The sequence below is a fragment of the Alexandromys fortis genome, unplaced genomic scaffold (assembly GCF_014885135.2).
Source record: "Alexandromys fortis isolate MF-2015 unplaced genomic scaffold, M_Fortis_MF-2015_v1.1 scaffold_7, whole genome shotgun sequence".
NCBI classification, from domain to species: Eukaryota; Metazoa; Chordata; class Mammalia; order Rodentia; family Cricetidae; genus Alexandromys; species Alexandromys fortis.
The window spans coordinates 23956140-23972118 of record NW_026067920.1 but is presented as its reverse complement, the minus strand read 5'-3'; the positions used below and the strand labels follow the sequence as shown (position 1 = coordinate 23972118).

General features: G+C 40.2%; 1 protein-coding gene across 1 annotated transcript in view; it reads left to right on the top strand.

The window, feature by feature from the left end:
* Pex13 (peroxisomal biogenesis factor 13) overlaps positions 1 to 9517 on the top strand; it is a 28766-nt gene extending 19249 nt beyond the window's left edge. The window contains exons 3-4 of the mRNA XM_050140818.1: positions 5350 to 5475; positions 7150 to 9517. Coding sequence (XP_049996775.1) covers positions 5350 to 5475; positions 7150 to 7448 — 425 coding nt within the window. The 3' untranslated portion in view covers positions 7449 to 9517. The remainder of the gene's footprint in view (positions 1 to 5349; positions 5476 to 7149) is intronic.
* The last annotated feature ends 6462 nt before the right edge of the window (positions 9518 to 15979 follow it).

The window sequence follows — 15979 nt, the reverse complement described above, 5'->3', positions numbered from 1 at the left end:
GCAATATTGAACATGATAGATAAACAGCAAGGAGGTCAGTGTGGTTGTGGCATGTAAGAGCAGCAAGACATGAAGAGGAAGGAAACACTGGCTAGGCTTGTGTTGAGTTGATGTACCACTGGGATGTTCTGCGGGTGTATGAGTCAGATTCTCATTCTGTAGCCCAGACTTTAAACTTGCAACAATCCTCCTGGCTCAGCCTTCCAAGTGCTTAGATTACAGATAGGAGTCACTCTGTTGAGTTTCAAAAAGCACTTTTAAAGGCAGGGGTGGGTGGACCACACACACACACATATGGGGGGGGGGGCAGACAGAAAGCTTTTAGATTTTTTTAGGTGAAAGTGCTTACCTCCAAGCATGGCAACTTGACTTTGACTTCTTGTACCTACCCTCATGTAGAAGGAGAGAAAGAAGGCAATCAAAGATCTTAGGGAATAAATAAGATTATGAGCCATTCATACAGAAGTGGTAGTTGAAGTTGTGCGTGGGATCACTGTGCTAGAGAAACCGAGAACACAAGAAATCACCTTGAACAGGAAGTGCCGTGTTATTGCTGCTGCATGTAGAAGCAACGGTGAGGACAGGAACCTTAAGGAAGGTTAGTGAAGGCTGCTCCACAGTAAGATGAAGGGCTTAGTAGAGATCAGATTTGCCAACTAGAGCACCTCGAGCTCCAGAAAATGCTTCTGGTAAAGTGGAAAAGACAAACTTTTGAGGTGGGGAAGGTATGCAGTGAACAGGAGAGGGAAAAGCAGAATAGGATCAGTGTAGTTGTTTCTTGGTTTTCATTCACATGCAGGCTGAACTCAAGGCCTTGCTTGCGCTTACGGTGGTCATTCCTTGAACTACATTCTTAGCCCCGCTTTGTCTGTTAAGAAATTAGATCTCCGGGGGCTGTGGTGGTACATACCTTTAATCCCAGGACCCTGGAGATAAAGGCAGGCAAATCTGTGTAACTGGTTCCAGGATAGCCAAGGAGCTGTATTAAAATTCTGACTCAAAAAACAGAAAAGGAAGGAAGACAAAAAAAAAAGAGAAAAGGAAGTTAGAGTTCATGATGTTTTTAGGGCAAAGGAGAGGTAAAATGGCATGGGGATGCCCATGCCACATAATCTCAGCGCTGGGAGGGAGGCAGGGAGGTTGGTAGAAGTTTGAGACCAACTTGGCATACATAGCAAGTTCCATGATACCCATAGCTACACACCAAGTCTCAAAAAGAAATATTAGGGGGAAAAAAAAGAAAAAGGAAGAAAGGAGTAGATAGGAAAAGAGTAATTATAGATTAGGGATAGGTGGAGGAATTGAGTCATGAAGCCTTTTTATAGAAAAGAGGAGAAAAATGCAGCACAGAGAACCAGATAAAAGAAGGTAGGTGACTATCTGAGATAGATAGGAAGTAAGATTTACTTCTGAGAAGCAAAACTGAAGAAATTTGGTTCTTAAAATTCTCTTTCCTGCTGCCTAGAGCAGACTTCCACAGATCGGCCTCTGCTGACCCTGCCTAGAGCAGACTTCCACAGACAGGCCTCTGCTGACCCTGCCTAGAGCAGACTTCCACAGACAGGCCTCTGCTGACCCTGCCTAGAGCAGACTTCCACAGACAGGCCTCTGCTGACCCTGCCTAGAGCAGACTTCCACAGACAGGCCTCTGCTGACCCTGCCTAGAGCAGACTTCCACAGACAGGCCTCTGCTGACCCTGCCTAGAGCAGACTTCCACAGACAGGCCTCTGCTGACCCTGCATAGAGCAGACTTCCACAGACAGGCCTCTGCTGACCCTGCATAGAGCAGACTTCCACAGACAGGCCTCTGCTGACCCTGCATAGAGCAGACTTCCACAGACAGGCCTCTGCTGACCCTGCATAGAGCAGACTTCCACAGACAGGCCTCTGCTGACCCTGCATAGAGCAGACTTCCACAGACAGGCCTCTGCTGACCCTGCATAGAGCAGACTTCCACAGACAGGCCTCTGCTGACCCTGCATAGAGCAGACTTCCACAGACAGGCCTCTGCTGACCCTGCATAGAGCAGACTTCCACAGACAGGCCTCTGCTGACCCTGCATAGAGCAGACTTCCACAGACAGGCCTCTGCTGACCCTGCATAGAGCAGACTTCCACAGACAGGCCTCTGCTGACCCTGCATAGAGCAGACTTCCACAGACAGGCCTCTGCTGACCCTGCATAGAGCAGACTTCCACAGACAGGCCTCTGCTGACCCTGCCTAGAGCAGACTTCCACAGACAGGCCTCTGCTGACCCTGCAGGCTTCCCACTGCTGTCGGCGTGTGAGATAAGACTACTGTTTTCAACAATCAGGAAAAAGAATATGCTTAACATCAGGAGAGAGGCTGGGAGGTGGCTGAGCCAGCAACATGTCTGCTAGACAAACAGAAGGACTTGCTTAAGTTTGGATCCCCAGCACCCATGTAGGAGCCTTGTGTGGGTGGCTCCAGCACGGGTGGACAGACAAGGCTAGATTCCTGACCCAATCCCAGCCAGCCTATCCACCCTATCCACTGTACAGTCTGTGAGCTCCAAGTTCAACTAAGAAACACTGTGTCAGCAGTGATCTGGGAAGATAGCCAGCGTCAATCTTTACCTGCTCTCTCTTTACCTATCTCCTCTCTCCCTCTCACGAACACATATACAACACACTTTAAAAAACACACAAGAATTTTGGCATGTAAAGATTATAGGAAATTCAGATGTCAATATCTATTAAAAAGTTTTCTTGAAACATAGCCCTCCTTGCACATGGCTATGACTGATTTTATGTTGAAACAGCGGAGTAGCTTGTAGAAACTGTATGTGGCACTGTAATTGCTTCACACCTCTGGTCTGCATACTACAAAAGCTCAGTTACACTTCGGCAACACAGAGTGCCGCATTGTTACACTATTATGATGGTTTGAATGAGAATGGCCCCCGGAGTCTCATAGATTTGGATACTTAGTCACCAGGGAGTGGCACTATTTGAAAGGATCAGGAAGTGTGGCCTTTTTGGAGATGTGTATCACTAGGTTTGGGCTTTGAGGCTTCCGAAGCCCAAGCCAGGCCCAGTGGCTCTCTCTCTTTTGGTTGCCTGCGGATCCATATGTAGAACTCTGAGTTACCAAGTCTGCCTGCGTGCTGCCATTACCCCCCCCCCCATGAGAATAATGGACTAAACCTCTAAAACTTAAGCCAGCCCAGTTAAATGCTTTCCTTTATAAGAGTTGCCATGATCACGGTGTCTCTTCACAGCAATAAACCTAAAACAGCTGTAGTATTTTTTGGTGGTGGTGATGCTGCTCCTGGGAATTAAACCTAGACCCTTAAGTGTGCTAGGCTGGTACTCTCCGTCTGAGCAATATCTCATACTACGTTCATGGTGGGTTCTTATATAGCACACAGAACTGAAAAGGCAGAGTAAACTTGGAGAGTTACACTTTAAAGACACAATGGTTGAGAGTTGGTGAAATACTGTTTTTGTTATGCAATGGCAGAATGGCTGTGTTGAATGAATACCATCACCAGACTGAACAGTATTCGTAATCAACACTGGGAAGACTGAAGTTGGGATTCTTACCAGAAAATTTTCTTACCCCCTCCCCCCCAAAAAAGGAAAAAGAAGCTACAACCTGGGTTTCCTTTGCTAGTCAGTGGAGTGAAGGAAATCTTTATTGATAATAATTATTGCAACAGCCAAAGAAATTTATTCAGAGACAGTAATGAGAGCAGTTTCTGAACTTTCAGAATGACATCGTCATCTGAAAACAAGACAAATGAAGGGTGGTGGGTATGGTTTAGTATCAGAGCATGCGCTTAGCTTTCACAAGGACTTGGGGTCAGACCCCAAAATAAGAAAAGGGCAAATTATTTGAGTAGCTTTCTCTGGCTTGTGATAACCTAGTAGATCCTGATAGTTCTCTGTTACTGAAGCAGCAGTGGTGAATTTGAGGTGATGATGTAGTTGGCAGCTGTGAATATCTATATAATATGACTGTTTTAAAAGTGGAAAACACACTGGGTAGACACTACTAAGATATATTGCAACTGATGATAAAAGTTTAAGTGGAGTTTGAAACTGTTTAGTTAAAATTTACAAATCTTTCAAGAGGAAGTTTTTAAGTCTATGATTATTCATTGTTTTACTCAGCAAGAGAATATGTATTAGATATTATTAAACCAGTAGTTTCAGTGGCATATAACTTTTGTCAGTTATATTAAGTAGTGTCAAAAGTTGAAGTGGGGACAGGAGAGATGGTGCAGCAGTTAAGAGCACATACTGTGTGATTCAGAGATTCACAGACATTTCACAGATCACTGAATCATTTCTCAGCCATACATTGTGGCTCACAGGGCCTCTCTTTTGACATTGTTGGAACCACAGACGTGTGGCACACACATACACACGTCCATATAAATCATCTTTTTAAAAAAAAATATTAACTTGAAGTTGGAAATACTGACTTTATCTTTTTGGTTTTTTGTCTTTTGTTTTAATATTTGTCAGTGTTTCATGTATATAATAAAAGTAGAAGACAGATTAGTTGTAAAAACAAGGGGGTCAGCAGGAATGGGAGGGGACAAGAAGATAAAGGGAACATAAATGATCAAAATTCATTATAGCAATTTCTGAAAATGTCATAATGAAATCCATTATTATGTGTGATTAGTATATGCTAATAAAAATGTTAAAGTGAGATTTCCCCTCCCATCTAGGTTTCAAAGTTCAAACTGCAGTGCCAGAACTAGTTCTGAACTTCAGAATGCAAAGGAACTGTCCGTATTTCAGAACCCCCTTAACACTTATTTGTCATGTGGATTGACTGGTGTGGACTGACGTGGTGCACAGTCTAGAGATGAGCGGCCTGCCCATCCCCCAGTCAAACTCGGATGCCCAGGAATTGTGACTCAAACCTTACTACCAGTTAGCATCTATGAATGAATATTTGCAGTTGATTCAAAAATAAATTAAATATTATTATCCTCCTCCCCAAGTATTTCTTTCTTGTAAACATGCACCGATTTAAAAAAAAAAAAAAAAGTCTTTGAATTTTGTCCCAAAAAAAAACATGAAACTTCTTTTTTTTTCTTGTTATATAAACTTTCGTTCTGGCCTTTAAGATCTAAAATGTATTCTACTGGCCCTCTTCCGGGAGAAGAAGAAAATTGTCAACCTGACTGTAAGAGAGTTTAAGGAAAGGGGGGAGTTTGTAAACATTTACTTAGCTCAGGGTGTGTTTTGGGGTTTACATAGGAAGAAAGACCTGTCCACTTGCCAAATGAATTTATAGTTTACAAGTCATAGCCAATGAATATCTGTATTTTACAAACTTTATTAACCGAATCTTAATTTTGTTTATAGACACCATCAACTGGGCAAGTGGTGAGGATGACCATGTAGTTGCTAGAGCAGAATACGATTTTAATGCCGTGTCTGATGAAGAAATTTCTTTCCGTGCTGGTGATATGCTAAATTTAGCTCTCAAAGGTAACAAATCATGAATAAGTTGTAAATATCTTTACTTTTTAATACTTGTGAAGGTAGTATTGGAAACTGAAACACAGGACCTTACTAGTTAACTTGTGAGTGGTTGATAAAGCTTCACTTTTGTCAGAGTGTGTATGTGTATGTTTGTCTGTCTGTCTGTCTTTTGATTGGTTGATTGATTTTTGCAGAGAAGGAATTGATCCATACTGTAGCCCAGGCCTGTCTGGAACTCACTGTTTAGCCCAGGCTGGCCCCAAACTCATGTCCTCCTCCCTCCGCCTTCCAAGGGCTAGGACCACAGATGTTAACCTCCTCTCATCCCTCCCACCCCTGCTCACCCACCTTGCTCTTCCCAATTAGTCCCTCCTAATGGTGTGTAAACGAGACCCTGTGTCAGCAACAGTAAAGTCAGAAGATACCTGTAAACGGAGACTGCACTTTAGTTTCCTGGCCACCCAAACCCAGATAACCACACAAAATATATATTAATTACCACACCATTTGGCTGACGGCTCAGGCATATTTCTAGCTAGTTCTTAAATCTTAAATTAACCTATTTCTATTAATCTGTGTATCACCACGGGGTTGTGGCCAACCAATAAGGTTCTGGCATCTTTTTCCTTTGGTAACTATATGGCATCTCTCTGACTCCACCTTCTTCCTCCCTGCATTCAGTTTAGTTTTCCCACCTAGCTCTATTCTGTCAACGCAGCTTCTTCTTTATTAACCAATGGTAATAAAACATATTCATAGCTTACAAAGGAGAATCCCACATCAAATACCCCATAGTGGTTTCCCAGCAATTCTTCCCTATAGATTCTCTTCTAAATCAAAACCCCTAAGTTCCAAACTCTGTTCATCCCTACACAGTATACGGTACCAAAGTATTAGTTTCTCAGACTCTGATTCAAACTTGGAAAGACATTGATAGGTTTTTGTTGATTTGTTTGTTTCAAGCAAAGTCTGAGTTCAGACTGTCAAACTTGTCATCCCCCTGCCTCACCCTCTTGAGCATTTACAGATATCATCAATGTCAACATTGATGTTAATTTTCAGCTTTTTGGTTTGGTTTGGTTTGGTTTGGTTTGGTTTGGTTTTTCAAGGCAGGGTTTCTCTGTAGCTTTCGAGCCTGTCCTGGAACTAGCTCTTGTAGAACAGGCTGGCTTCAAACTCACAGAGATTCGCCTGACTCTGCCTCCCGAGTGCTGGGATTAAAGACGTGCACCACCATCACCCACCTAATTTTCAGCTTTTGAAAGAAGTGAGTCTCCTTACAGATAAAAACTTCATGGTCTTCAAGGTAGTACTATTTAGTAAGTATAAAGTATACTTTATAACACTTTGTTTTTACTACTTTGTATACTTTTATTACTTTACTAAACTATAAATTTAAGGGTGAAACTGAAGCTAGGCACACTGGCACACACCTATTGTCCCTACTACTTGGGAGGCTAAAGCAGGAGGATTGCCAACCTGGGCAACTGTGAGATTCCATCTCTTGTTTAAAAGAAAAATGGATCTAGAACAGGTAAGTGTGCTAGAGTTTGCTTTTGAGAGTGTGTGCCCAAACTAGTTTACATATCTCACTGTGAGACTTGGATTTCGCTTAGCATTCTTTATCATTAATATTCTGTTGGCTCCAGTACAGTTTCAGAGCTCTTTCTCTTTCTCCAGAACAACAACCCAAAGTGCGTGGTTGGCTTCTGGCTAGTCTTGATGGCCACACAACAGGACTGATCCCTGCAAATTATGTCAAAATTCTGGGTAAAAGAAGAGGCAGAAAAACAGTGGAATCGAGTAAAATTCTCAAGCAACAACAGTCTTTTACCAACCCTACATCAACTAACGGAGTTACTACTGCCAGCTCTTTGGACGAACAGGAAGCTGCCTTTGAATCTGTTTTCGTTGAAACTAATAAGGTTCCAGGTGCACCAGATTCTTCAGGGAAAAACGGAGAAAAACAAGATCTTTGATATCTTTCACGTTTGCTTGCAGGTGAACAATAGAGCACTTTTAAAAATTATTTCTTACAGAGAAATTAATTTGCAGTTGAATGAAAGCGTTTGCTCATGGCTGTCCCAGGCAGTTTGCTGCTAGAAGTTACATAGTCAACACTAGTGTGCCAGTCTAGTGATCTGGCTGCATTTGACCCTTGATTGGACCGTGAGGACTTTGTTTCACCTAGCTTTTAGATTGTGGAGATTGTTGTCAGTTTTATCTTATCTCAATCTCTAGACTCTTTGGAACAGTAGGATACACAAGTTGCCTCAGAAGGGATCATTAATGCTTTTTAAAGTTCTGAGTTAATTGATTTGAAGTCTTCAAAAATTGAGTGATAACATCTACTTACAAGAACAGGCAAAAAGGCTGAATTTTTATAACCTTTTAAGTAAACTAAATAATAAAAATTTTCTGATCTGTATTATGTCCAGTGTTAATTTACTTAGGTGATAGGTTTCTACCTGCAAACAATTGATACTATTATCTTTGATTGTATTTATAAAATTTATTGTTGAAGGTCCCTGGGAGCACTATGAAGGAGATGGTTCTAGAATGGGAGTTTCTTAATCTCTTTAGAATATAACTAGTTTTCATCCTGAGTAAATCAGAATATATAGATCTTATTTCTTTTCCTCCAGTTAATTAAAGGACGTAAGTCCTTTCAGATTTGCACCTAATCAGTTCTGGCCTTGATGATTTTTAATCTTCGTGAATTTTCTTCAACATAGGAAAATTACTTTTATAAATTCTATAATCAAGATATACTTTACACATGGAGAATGTGTTACATTGGTTATATTTCTTTTAGATTTAGTTTTCATTACTGAGACTATAAGTAATTCAATTCCTATTTCAAATATATTATTTGACTTTTTCTGCTTAATGAATTTTAATGTGTTTCAGTACAGGTTTCCCACAGAATTGGGAAACATGCTGTCAAATATACACAAGAATACATTTACAGATCCTGCTAAAAACTTTTATAAGTGATTTGTTTTTGTATCTTTCGTACAGTTATGTTTATCAAATAAGTTATTCCAGTGCAGTTAATTTAAGCCAGATCTAACCTAATAGATACTAGACACAGAACAACTAAAGACTTCTTGGGAAGGCCTGTTTGAAATTATACTATGATTAGTAACCTATCCTTTTATCTTATCCTCCATAACTATGGAGATAAATACTTATGGTACTTGTTTTTGTTAGGCCTGTTTTCTAACACTGAGGTAGCAGCTTTCTAGTTAAGAAAGTGAATTAAATACTCTACCACTGGGCTGTGTCTCTAGCCCTCAAAAACAAGTTTTTGACAAATATGAACTATAGTGAGATGTTAACTGCTCGCATGTCTGTTACTCTAGACATCTAGATTAAATAATAGTAGTAAAATAGAAAGGAAATGTTGAGTCAGTACTATTTAGATATTTTCCCCTTTTTTTTTTTTTTTTTTTAGGAGATGAACTTTAAGATAGAATTTGTGACTGGTAGAAGCTGTATAAGAAGAGAGCTTAGGCAAATAAATGGCACAGCTGTTTGTTTTAGGGTCTTTGTTTGCCTGACTATGCTGGGTTACAGTATTAACCTGATAGCTACTTACATCCATTTTTTTTTACCAAAATTTTAGAAAAGCAATTGTAGGACTAGAAAGGCAGAAACATTCGTGGCTTTTGTATTTTAGTCCCACAGACTTAGGGTGACTTTAGAGGAGAGGGATGTACTGGCCACAGCCTCGACATTATTAGTTTATAGTGCTACCTCACGGGAAATAAATCATAAGGTACACTAAGAAAATAAGCTTCAAATTTTTTAACTGTATTTTGTCAGCTTAGAAAGAAAATGAGACAAATAAATCTGTTTTCATGATCTTATATCTTATTCAGGGACTTGACCCTGTCTGGTGTATTGCAGTTATCACTTCCTAAGTATAGCTAATGTTTATCTTGTGCTTTCTTTAATGGTAAAAGGAACAGATTACAGTTAAAGTTTTATTTTTAATATACTGTGAAAATATTTTACTGGAGAAATAAAAATATTTTAAACTTGATTTTGTTTTTCAAGATAAATGTTAACTTGAAAATATAGTCTATGGGGAGTTTTTGTACATTGTATATAGTTATGGTACTACAAACCATTGAGTCACGTTCTATTTCTTTTTGACTTAAAGAAAAATAGTAGATTTCATTTGTAGAAAAATTTAGCAGGTGAGTTAAAAAAAAAAAATCTCTAATTTAAATGTTGGGAGACTTGGGCCAGTGAGAAAATGTCTCAGTGGATAAGAGTATCCTTATCATGAAGCCTGACTTGTTGAGTTCAGTTCCAGAACCACATGGTAGGGGTGAGCCAGCCAGTGCAAGCTGCCCTCTGACCTCCACAATTGTACTGTGTCACACACACACACACACACACACACACACACACACACACACAATAAATAAAAACGACATTGAGTTTGAAGACCTACATTCCAGATTGAAACCTACTCACTGTAAGTTTTAAGTTTCATTATTTTTCAATGTCTTCATTGCTAACATTGAAGATAGATGCCTCATCTGTCTCTTATTGGAGCTTCCTTTTTTAAGGACAGTAAACACTAAAATGGTGTGAATTTTATGTTTTACAGGTTTTTCCTTATGTACTTAAACATTTTAAGTCCTTTGTAAATGTTACAGAGTATACCCAAAAACACACATTTTCCTCATTTCGCTCTGTACCAAATCCTTAGAGGTGTGAAGATATTCTATCAGTATATACAGGACAATACATTTTAATCTGTGTGTACGACATGCATGTTCAGGTTTGTGCCTGCCGAAGCACGCATGTGGAGCTCAGAGAACAACCTCAAGGCTTGTCCTCCGCTATGGGGTCTCTCGTCTTTTTCCATTCCACTGCTTGTGCCAAACTAGCTTGCCTGCAGGCTTCCAGGGCACCCTCTTGTCTCCACCTTCCATGTTCCTGTAGGAATGCTGGTATTACAGGCACACACACTACTACACCCATCTGTACATGGGTTCTGGGGTTCAAACTTAAGTTCACACTTGCAAGGCAAAGCACTTCATTTACTGAGCTGCTTCCCCAGCTTCCCCACCACTCCATAGCATGCCTCTTTGTCTAGTAGGGAAGTAGCTCATCCTTGTATTACTCTGCTAGAAATAAAATTCTTCTGTCTAGGTTTTAGCTTCAGTTTATCAATTCCCTAAAACAAACGAGATTCACACTGGAATTTAGTTGAATTTGTAGATGAATTTAAAAAAATTGACTTACTTACAGTGTAAAAAAATCTGTCACTCTGGTCTGTTTATTTAGAACATTTATTTGGCTCATTCCTTGGCGTTTTATAATTATTACCGTTGAAAATTGTAGCCTGTTATTTCTGACACAGAGAAGTATATTGAATTTGGTGTATTGATGTATTTGTGTCTGAAAAGTTCAAAAACAATGGGCCTACTTAATGACAAAGATCACTTGTCCTGCCTTGTAGCCTTTTTCTGTTTAGGGTCTTGCCATCGGGAAGGGTCTGTTCCAGATGGGGACAGAGAGAGTTCCTGCCTATGTGACATGACAGGCTGTTTAAATAAACATTTCTTTCAAGCTCTCTGTAGCACCTACTAGGAGTAGATCAAGAGAAATACCTCTGTTCCCAAGTGATCCATGGAGCAATGCTTGAAAAAGAGCAAGGACTTCATTCAGCACATGCTCCAGCAAACCAAATCCAGGGAAAAAGGAGGCTACCATAGAGGACAGGGTGTGAAAGACAACTCAGTGTCTCGTTTGATCAACACAGCTGGACCTGCTTATTCTTTGACGCAGTTATCCTGGGTTTTCCACCCCTGACCTCCAGGCTCCTTTGACCTTTCCATACCCCAGAAAACATGTTTTCTAGAAGTGCTGGGAACTTGTTGTGTGCTGTATAAAGTGAAGCCTTGAACTTGAATGTCTAAAGTGTTTTTGATTCTGCTCTCGATCTGAATTCCAAGTTGACTTTACTACTTTAAAAAGATGAAGGAACTTCTCTGTTGTCCTTTAGCTTCTATTTTGCTCACTGAGAAATCTGTCTGAAGCTATCCTGGTTTCTTTTTTTGTTTCCTTTCTCTCTGGAAGCATGCAGGGTCCTCTTTGCCTTCATCATTTGTGAGCTTTGCAATGTACTTTAGTGTTTATACATTGTACCTATTCAGATTGGAAATTCATAGGCCTTCAAATCCGGAAACTTTCTCCTCTCTGAACACTTTTTTTTTCTCATAACAGCTTTTGCTAATCTACATACCTTCTTTGTCTATCTAGGATTATAAATAATTTTGAATTATTTTGCTCAACTTTGATTTTCCTATAAACCCATCCCCCTGTTGGTCACCTCTGTGTCTGTTTTATGTGACTTTGATGATGAGTGATGCTTTCTGCTGATCCGACTTCCTGCTTAGGTGTAGAGGCTGGACAGTTGCCTGAAGCCTTTGTGCATACAGGTGGGCTTGCTGCCCGTGAACTTACTTTTAAATCTAATTTGAAAGGCATGGTAGAGTTTGCTAATGTTTTCTTTAACTTACCCTTCCAACCTCAGACAGTGACCCACCAGACGTACAGACTAACCAGGACATCAGACAGGTGGGCAGATACGGCGTAGAGTGGTAAAGAACTGAAATTTCTCCTCCCAACTTGCCAGAGCTGCCTTGCTCTTCAGAAGTACAGTCATCGAGGGGGAGAAAGAAGCAGGAGGGTGTTGATCTAGGAAATACTTCTCTGTGGAAACATGGAGTAGAGAATTCGCTTAGGCTGAATCATGTTAGCTTGGATGTATGTTTTCCAGTTTGTCTTTATATTTGCTTGTGTTTTAAATTTTATTTTTATCTCTTTCCGGTTGTAAAGAGTAATATATTTCAGAGTTAAAACTTGCTAATAGTTATTCATGGTTTTGCCAGTAGTTACTTCAAATAATTTTGCCACTTTCTGCAAGCTCTGTGCTTTTATTTCCCAGCTATATTGGTCAGGGTTCTTTAGGGAAATGAAATTTTAGAATGCAGTGTGTGTGTGTGTGTGTACTGTTCTCAGCTTTGTTCTACTTGACCTTTTCTGGTGTGGTCACTCATTCACTCCTGGAAATCATTCTTCACTTTGCTTTCAGAAGACCGCACTTGTAGTTTCCCTGCAGTAGTTGCTAACTTTACGTTCAGTTTTCATTGCTGGCTTCTCCTCATATCAGCCTTTAGCATTGGAGAGCCTCTGTCTTTCATAGTCTTATCTTATGGCTTAGAATAGCATGTGTCCTCACTGAAATTGTTATCAGCCATCTGCCCCTTCATTATCTCTTCAGTGGCTATTAGGCGTCTCACACTAGGTGCGATTAAAATTAATTCCTGATTTTCCCTTCAAAGTACCTCCCTATTCTCTTCCTGTATGAACAGATAATAGCTGTAGCTCTTTACCTGTCTGTCTGTACCAGAGACCTAGTATCCTGATTTCTTCTGGTCACATTGCTTCATATTAGACAATATAAAAGTACCCATTCACATGGATAATTTTTAAATGTGTACTTTCCTGCTTGCACAGTGTGTCTTACAGTTCTTACACTGAAGTTTTTAAAATTTCTATAATTTTGATTTTCAATAATTATATTTCATTCATTTGTCATCTTAGTATCCCATGCAGTCCTGATAATTTATTACCCCCAGTTTGTAGCACACCATGAAGAACTCCAGGACCTCCAATCCTTGGGAGTAAAATCATGTTTTTCCTGACTCAGTGTCTGCCTCTTCATATAGACTTCAGTCTATGAGCTCTTTGCTTGTTAACCTGTGTGGATTCTGCAGGCCACTGATGGAGAAAATTTAACTCCACACAGGATTGACTTCACTCTGTTGGTAGGTAGGTATGAATAGTGTTGGGTGTTACCATTTTGAAACCACCTCACTCCTCTCTGAAGGTCTTGCATAATAGTGGGAAACCAGAATGGCCTTCCAACCCACTCTGCCCACTGGCTCAAAGTCCAGTGTCCTGACCTCATTGCATCCCTCCCTACACGTCCTCCCATCTTCTCAGTTTTCCACTCAAGTCGGTGTGATTGCTGTCCCTCCCAGTCCCTGTAAGGCCATCAGTGCTTTGAGTGCGTGTCTCAGCCAGAAGCAGAACTTCCTTCCAGTTTCCAGGATCTATTATGCAATTGCTTAGTTAAGTTTTACCTCATGGAAAATAATGTATAGTGAGTTTGCTTCTTTGGGTTGTTAGGGTTTTTAAATACTAAAAATATTTAATTTCTAAAAACTCGTCCTTAATTAGAAATGAACTAGAAATATGTTCTTGGAGGGATATGGGGGAAAGAGGGATGAAAAGATATTGATGCTAGAAAAATAGAGAGGATTCTGATTTGGGAAAAATAGTGTTTTTGTCACAAACCTTACACAACCTTAAAGTGAAACTAGCATTTGAAAACCTGTGCCTTAAGACCTGGGAAATATCCTAAACATTTTATAACTCACCAGAGAAAAGGAAAATACTTTTATAATGTGTGGTACATGTATATTTTGTAACCTATGGTAATGTTCTTTGGAATCCTTGAAAATAAGTCAGCCATGTAAGATCCATGGTAACTAGATCATAAATTCATTGGAAAAAGCATACACCTCAACCAGCCATTGTATTAAGTAGTTTTTGTGTGTTTTTCCGTGTGTATGGGAATGGTTAAATAGCCCATAGGTAAAAAGGCACTTGCCATACTTGCCATACAAATCAGGTGATCTGAGTTCAGTCCCCAGAACCCATATCAGGGTGGGAGAGAGCTGACCCTATACAAAATTGCCCTCTGACAGCCACACATGGGCCATGGCATACACATACACACACTAGAGAGAGAGAGGTAGCTCAGTTTTCAGGGTGCTTGTCTAGCATTCACAAAGCCCCAGGCTTAATCCACAGCACAACCAAGTAAAATGGCATGTGCCTATCTATAATCCCAGCATTCTGGAATTGGAGGCAGAAGGATTAATTAGAAGTTCAAGATCATCCTTACCCCCCATAGTAAATTCTTAATACAAATGACCAACATATTTTCCTTCTGGGTTTTTAAGTACTATCAATATTAAATTTCTAAAAACTACTCTTTAATTTGAAATTAGCGTATTCTATACATTGAAAGTTAATCAAGTTCTTTGTTGTTGGAATGAAAAATGAGAAGACGAAGATGTTTGACAAATCAGTAAAAATTATTGTGAACATCTGATTGCGGAGTCTTTGTGTGTTTTCTTTACCTTGGCTACTGACTACGTATTCAAGAGCAGAATATTTCACTCCTAATCATTTTTTTAATATTTATTTAAGTATACAATATTCTGTCTGCATATATGCCTGCAGTCCAGAAGAGGGCACCAGACCCCATTACAGATGGTTGTGAGCCACCATGTGGTTGCTGGGAATTGAACTCAGGACCTTTGGAAGAGCAGCCAGTGCTCTTAACCTCTGAGCCATCTCTCCAGTCCTCCTTATCCATTCTTCGATCAGGGGGCATTTAGGTTGTTTCCAGGTTCTGCCTATGACAAACAAAGCTGCTATGAACATAATTGAGCCCATGTCCTTGTGGCACAATTGAGCGTCCTTTGAATATATACCCAAAAGTGGTATTACTGGGTCTTGAGGAAGGCAGTTTCCTAATTTTCTGAGAAATCGCCACACTGACATCCAAAGGGGTTGTACCAGCTTGCATTCCCACCAGCAATGCAGAAGGGTTCCCTTTTCCCCAAAACCTCTCCAGCATAAGTTGTCATCAGTGTTTTTGATTTTGGCTATTCTTACAGGTGTAAGATTTGCATTTCTCTGATGGCTAAGAATGTTGAACATTTCCTTAAGTGTCTTTCAGCCATTTTAGATTCCTCTGTTGAGAGTTCTCTGTTTAGATCTGTACTCCAATTTTTTTATTAATCTTTTGTGATCTTTTGGTGTCCAATTTCTTGAGTTCTTTGTATATTTTGGAAATCAGACCTCTGTCTGATGTGGGGTTAGTGAAGATCTTTTCCCATTCTGTAGGTTGTCATTTTGTCTTGTTGACCATGTCCTTTGCTTTACAGAAGCTTTTCAGTTTCAGGAGTCCCATTTAGTAATTGTTTCTCTCAGTGTCTGTACTGCTGAGGTTCTATTTAAGAAGTGTAGGGCCTGGGTCTGCCCCTGCTCCTGGGGTTCATCTTGAGGACAGTTTCTGGTCAGCCAACTAAAACAGTCTGTCTGTTCCTGTACTCCCTCTGCCCTGCCTGGTGATTAGCTATAGGGAATTGTTTACTTCATCTTTGGTGTGGTAATTTCCCACCTGCCTGCGGGAAATCTTTGTACAGCAGCAAGGTATATAAGGATTTTCCCAAGGTTGAATAAATGGCATTAGGCTGATCTCTTTTTGAATGACCCAGGTCTCTTGTGTGTGTTTTTTTTCCCTTGCCTGACTCACGTATGGTGCAGTGGCGCACGAACTGTACCAAGAGGGTAACACAGAATTGGGTGTTACAAGGAAGTGGTTCCCTGTGCCAATGTGTTC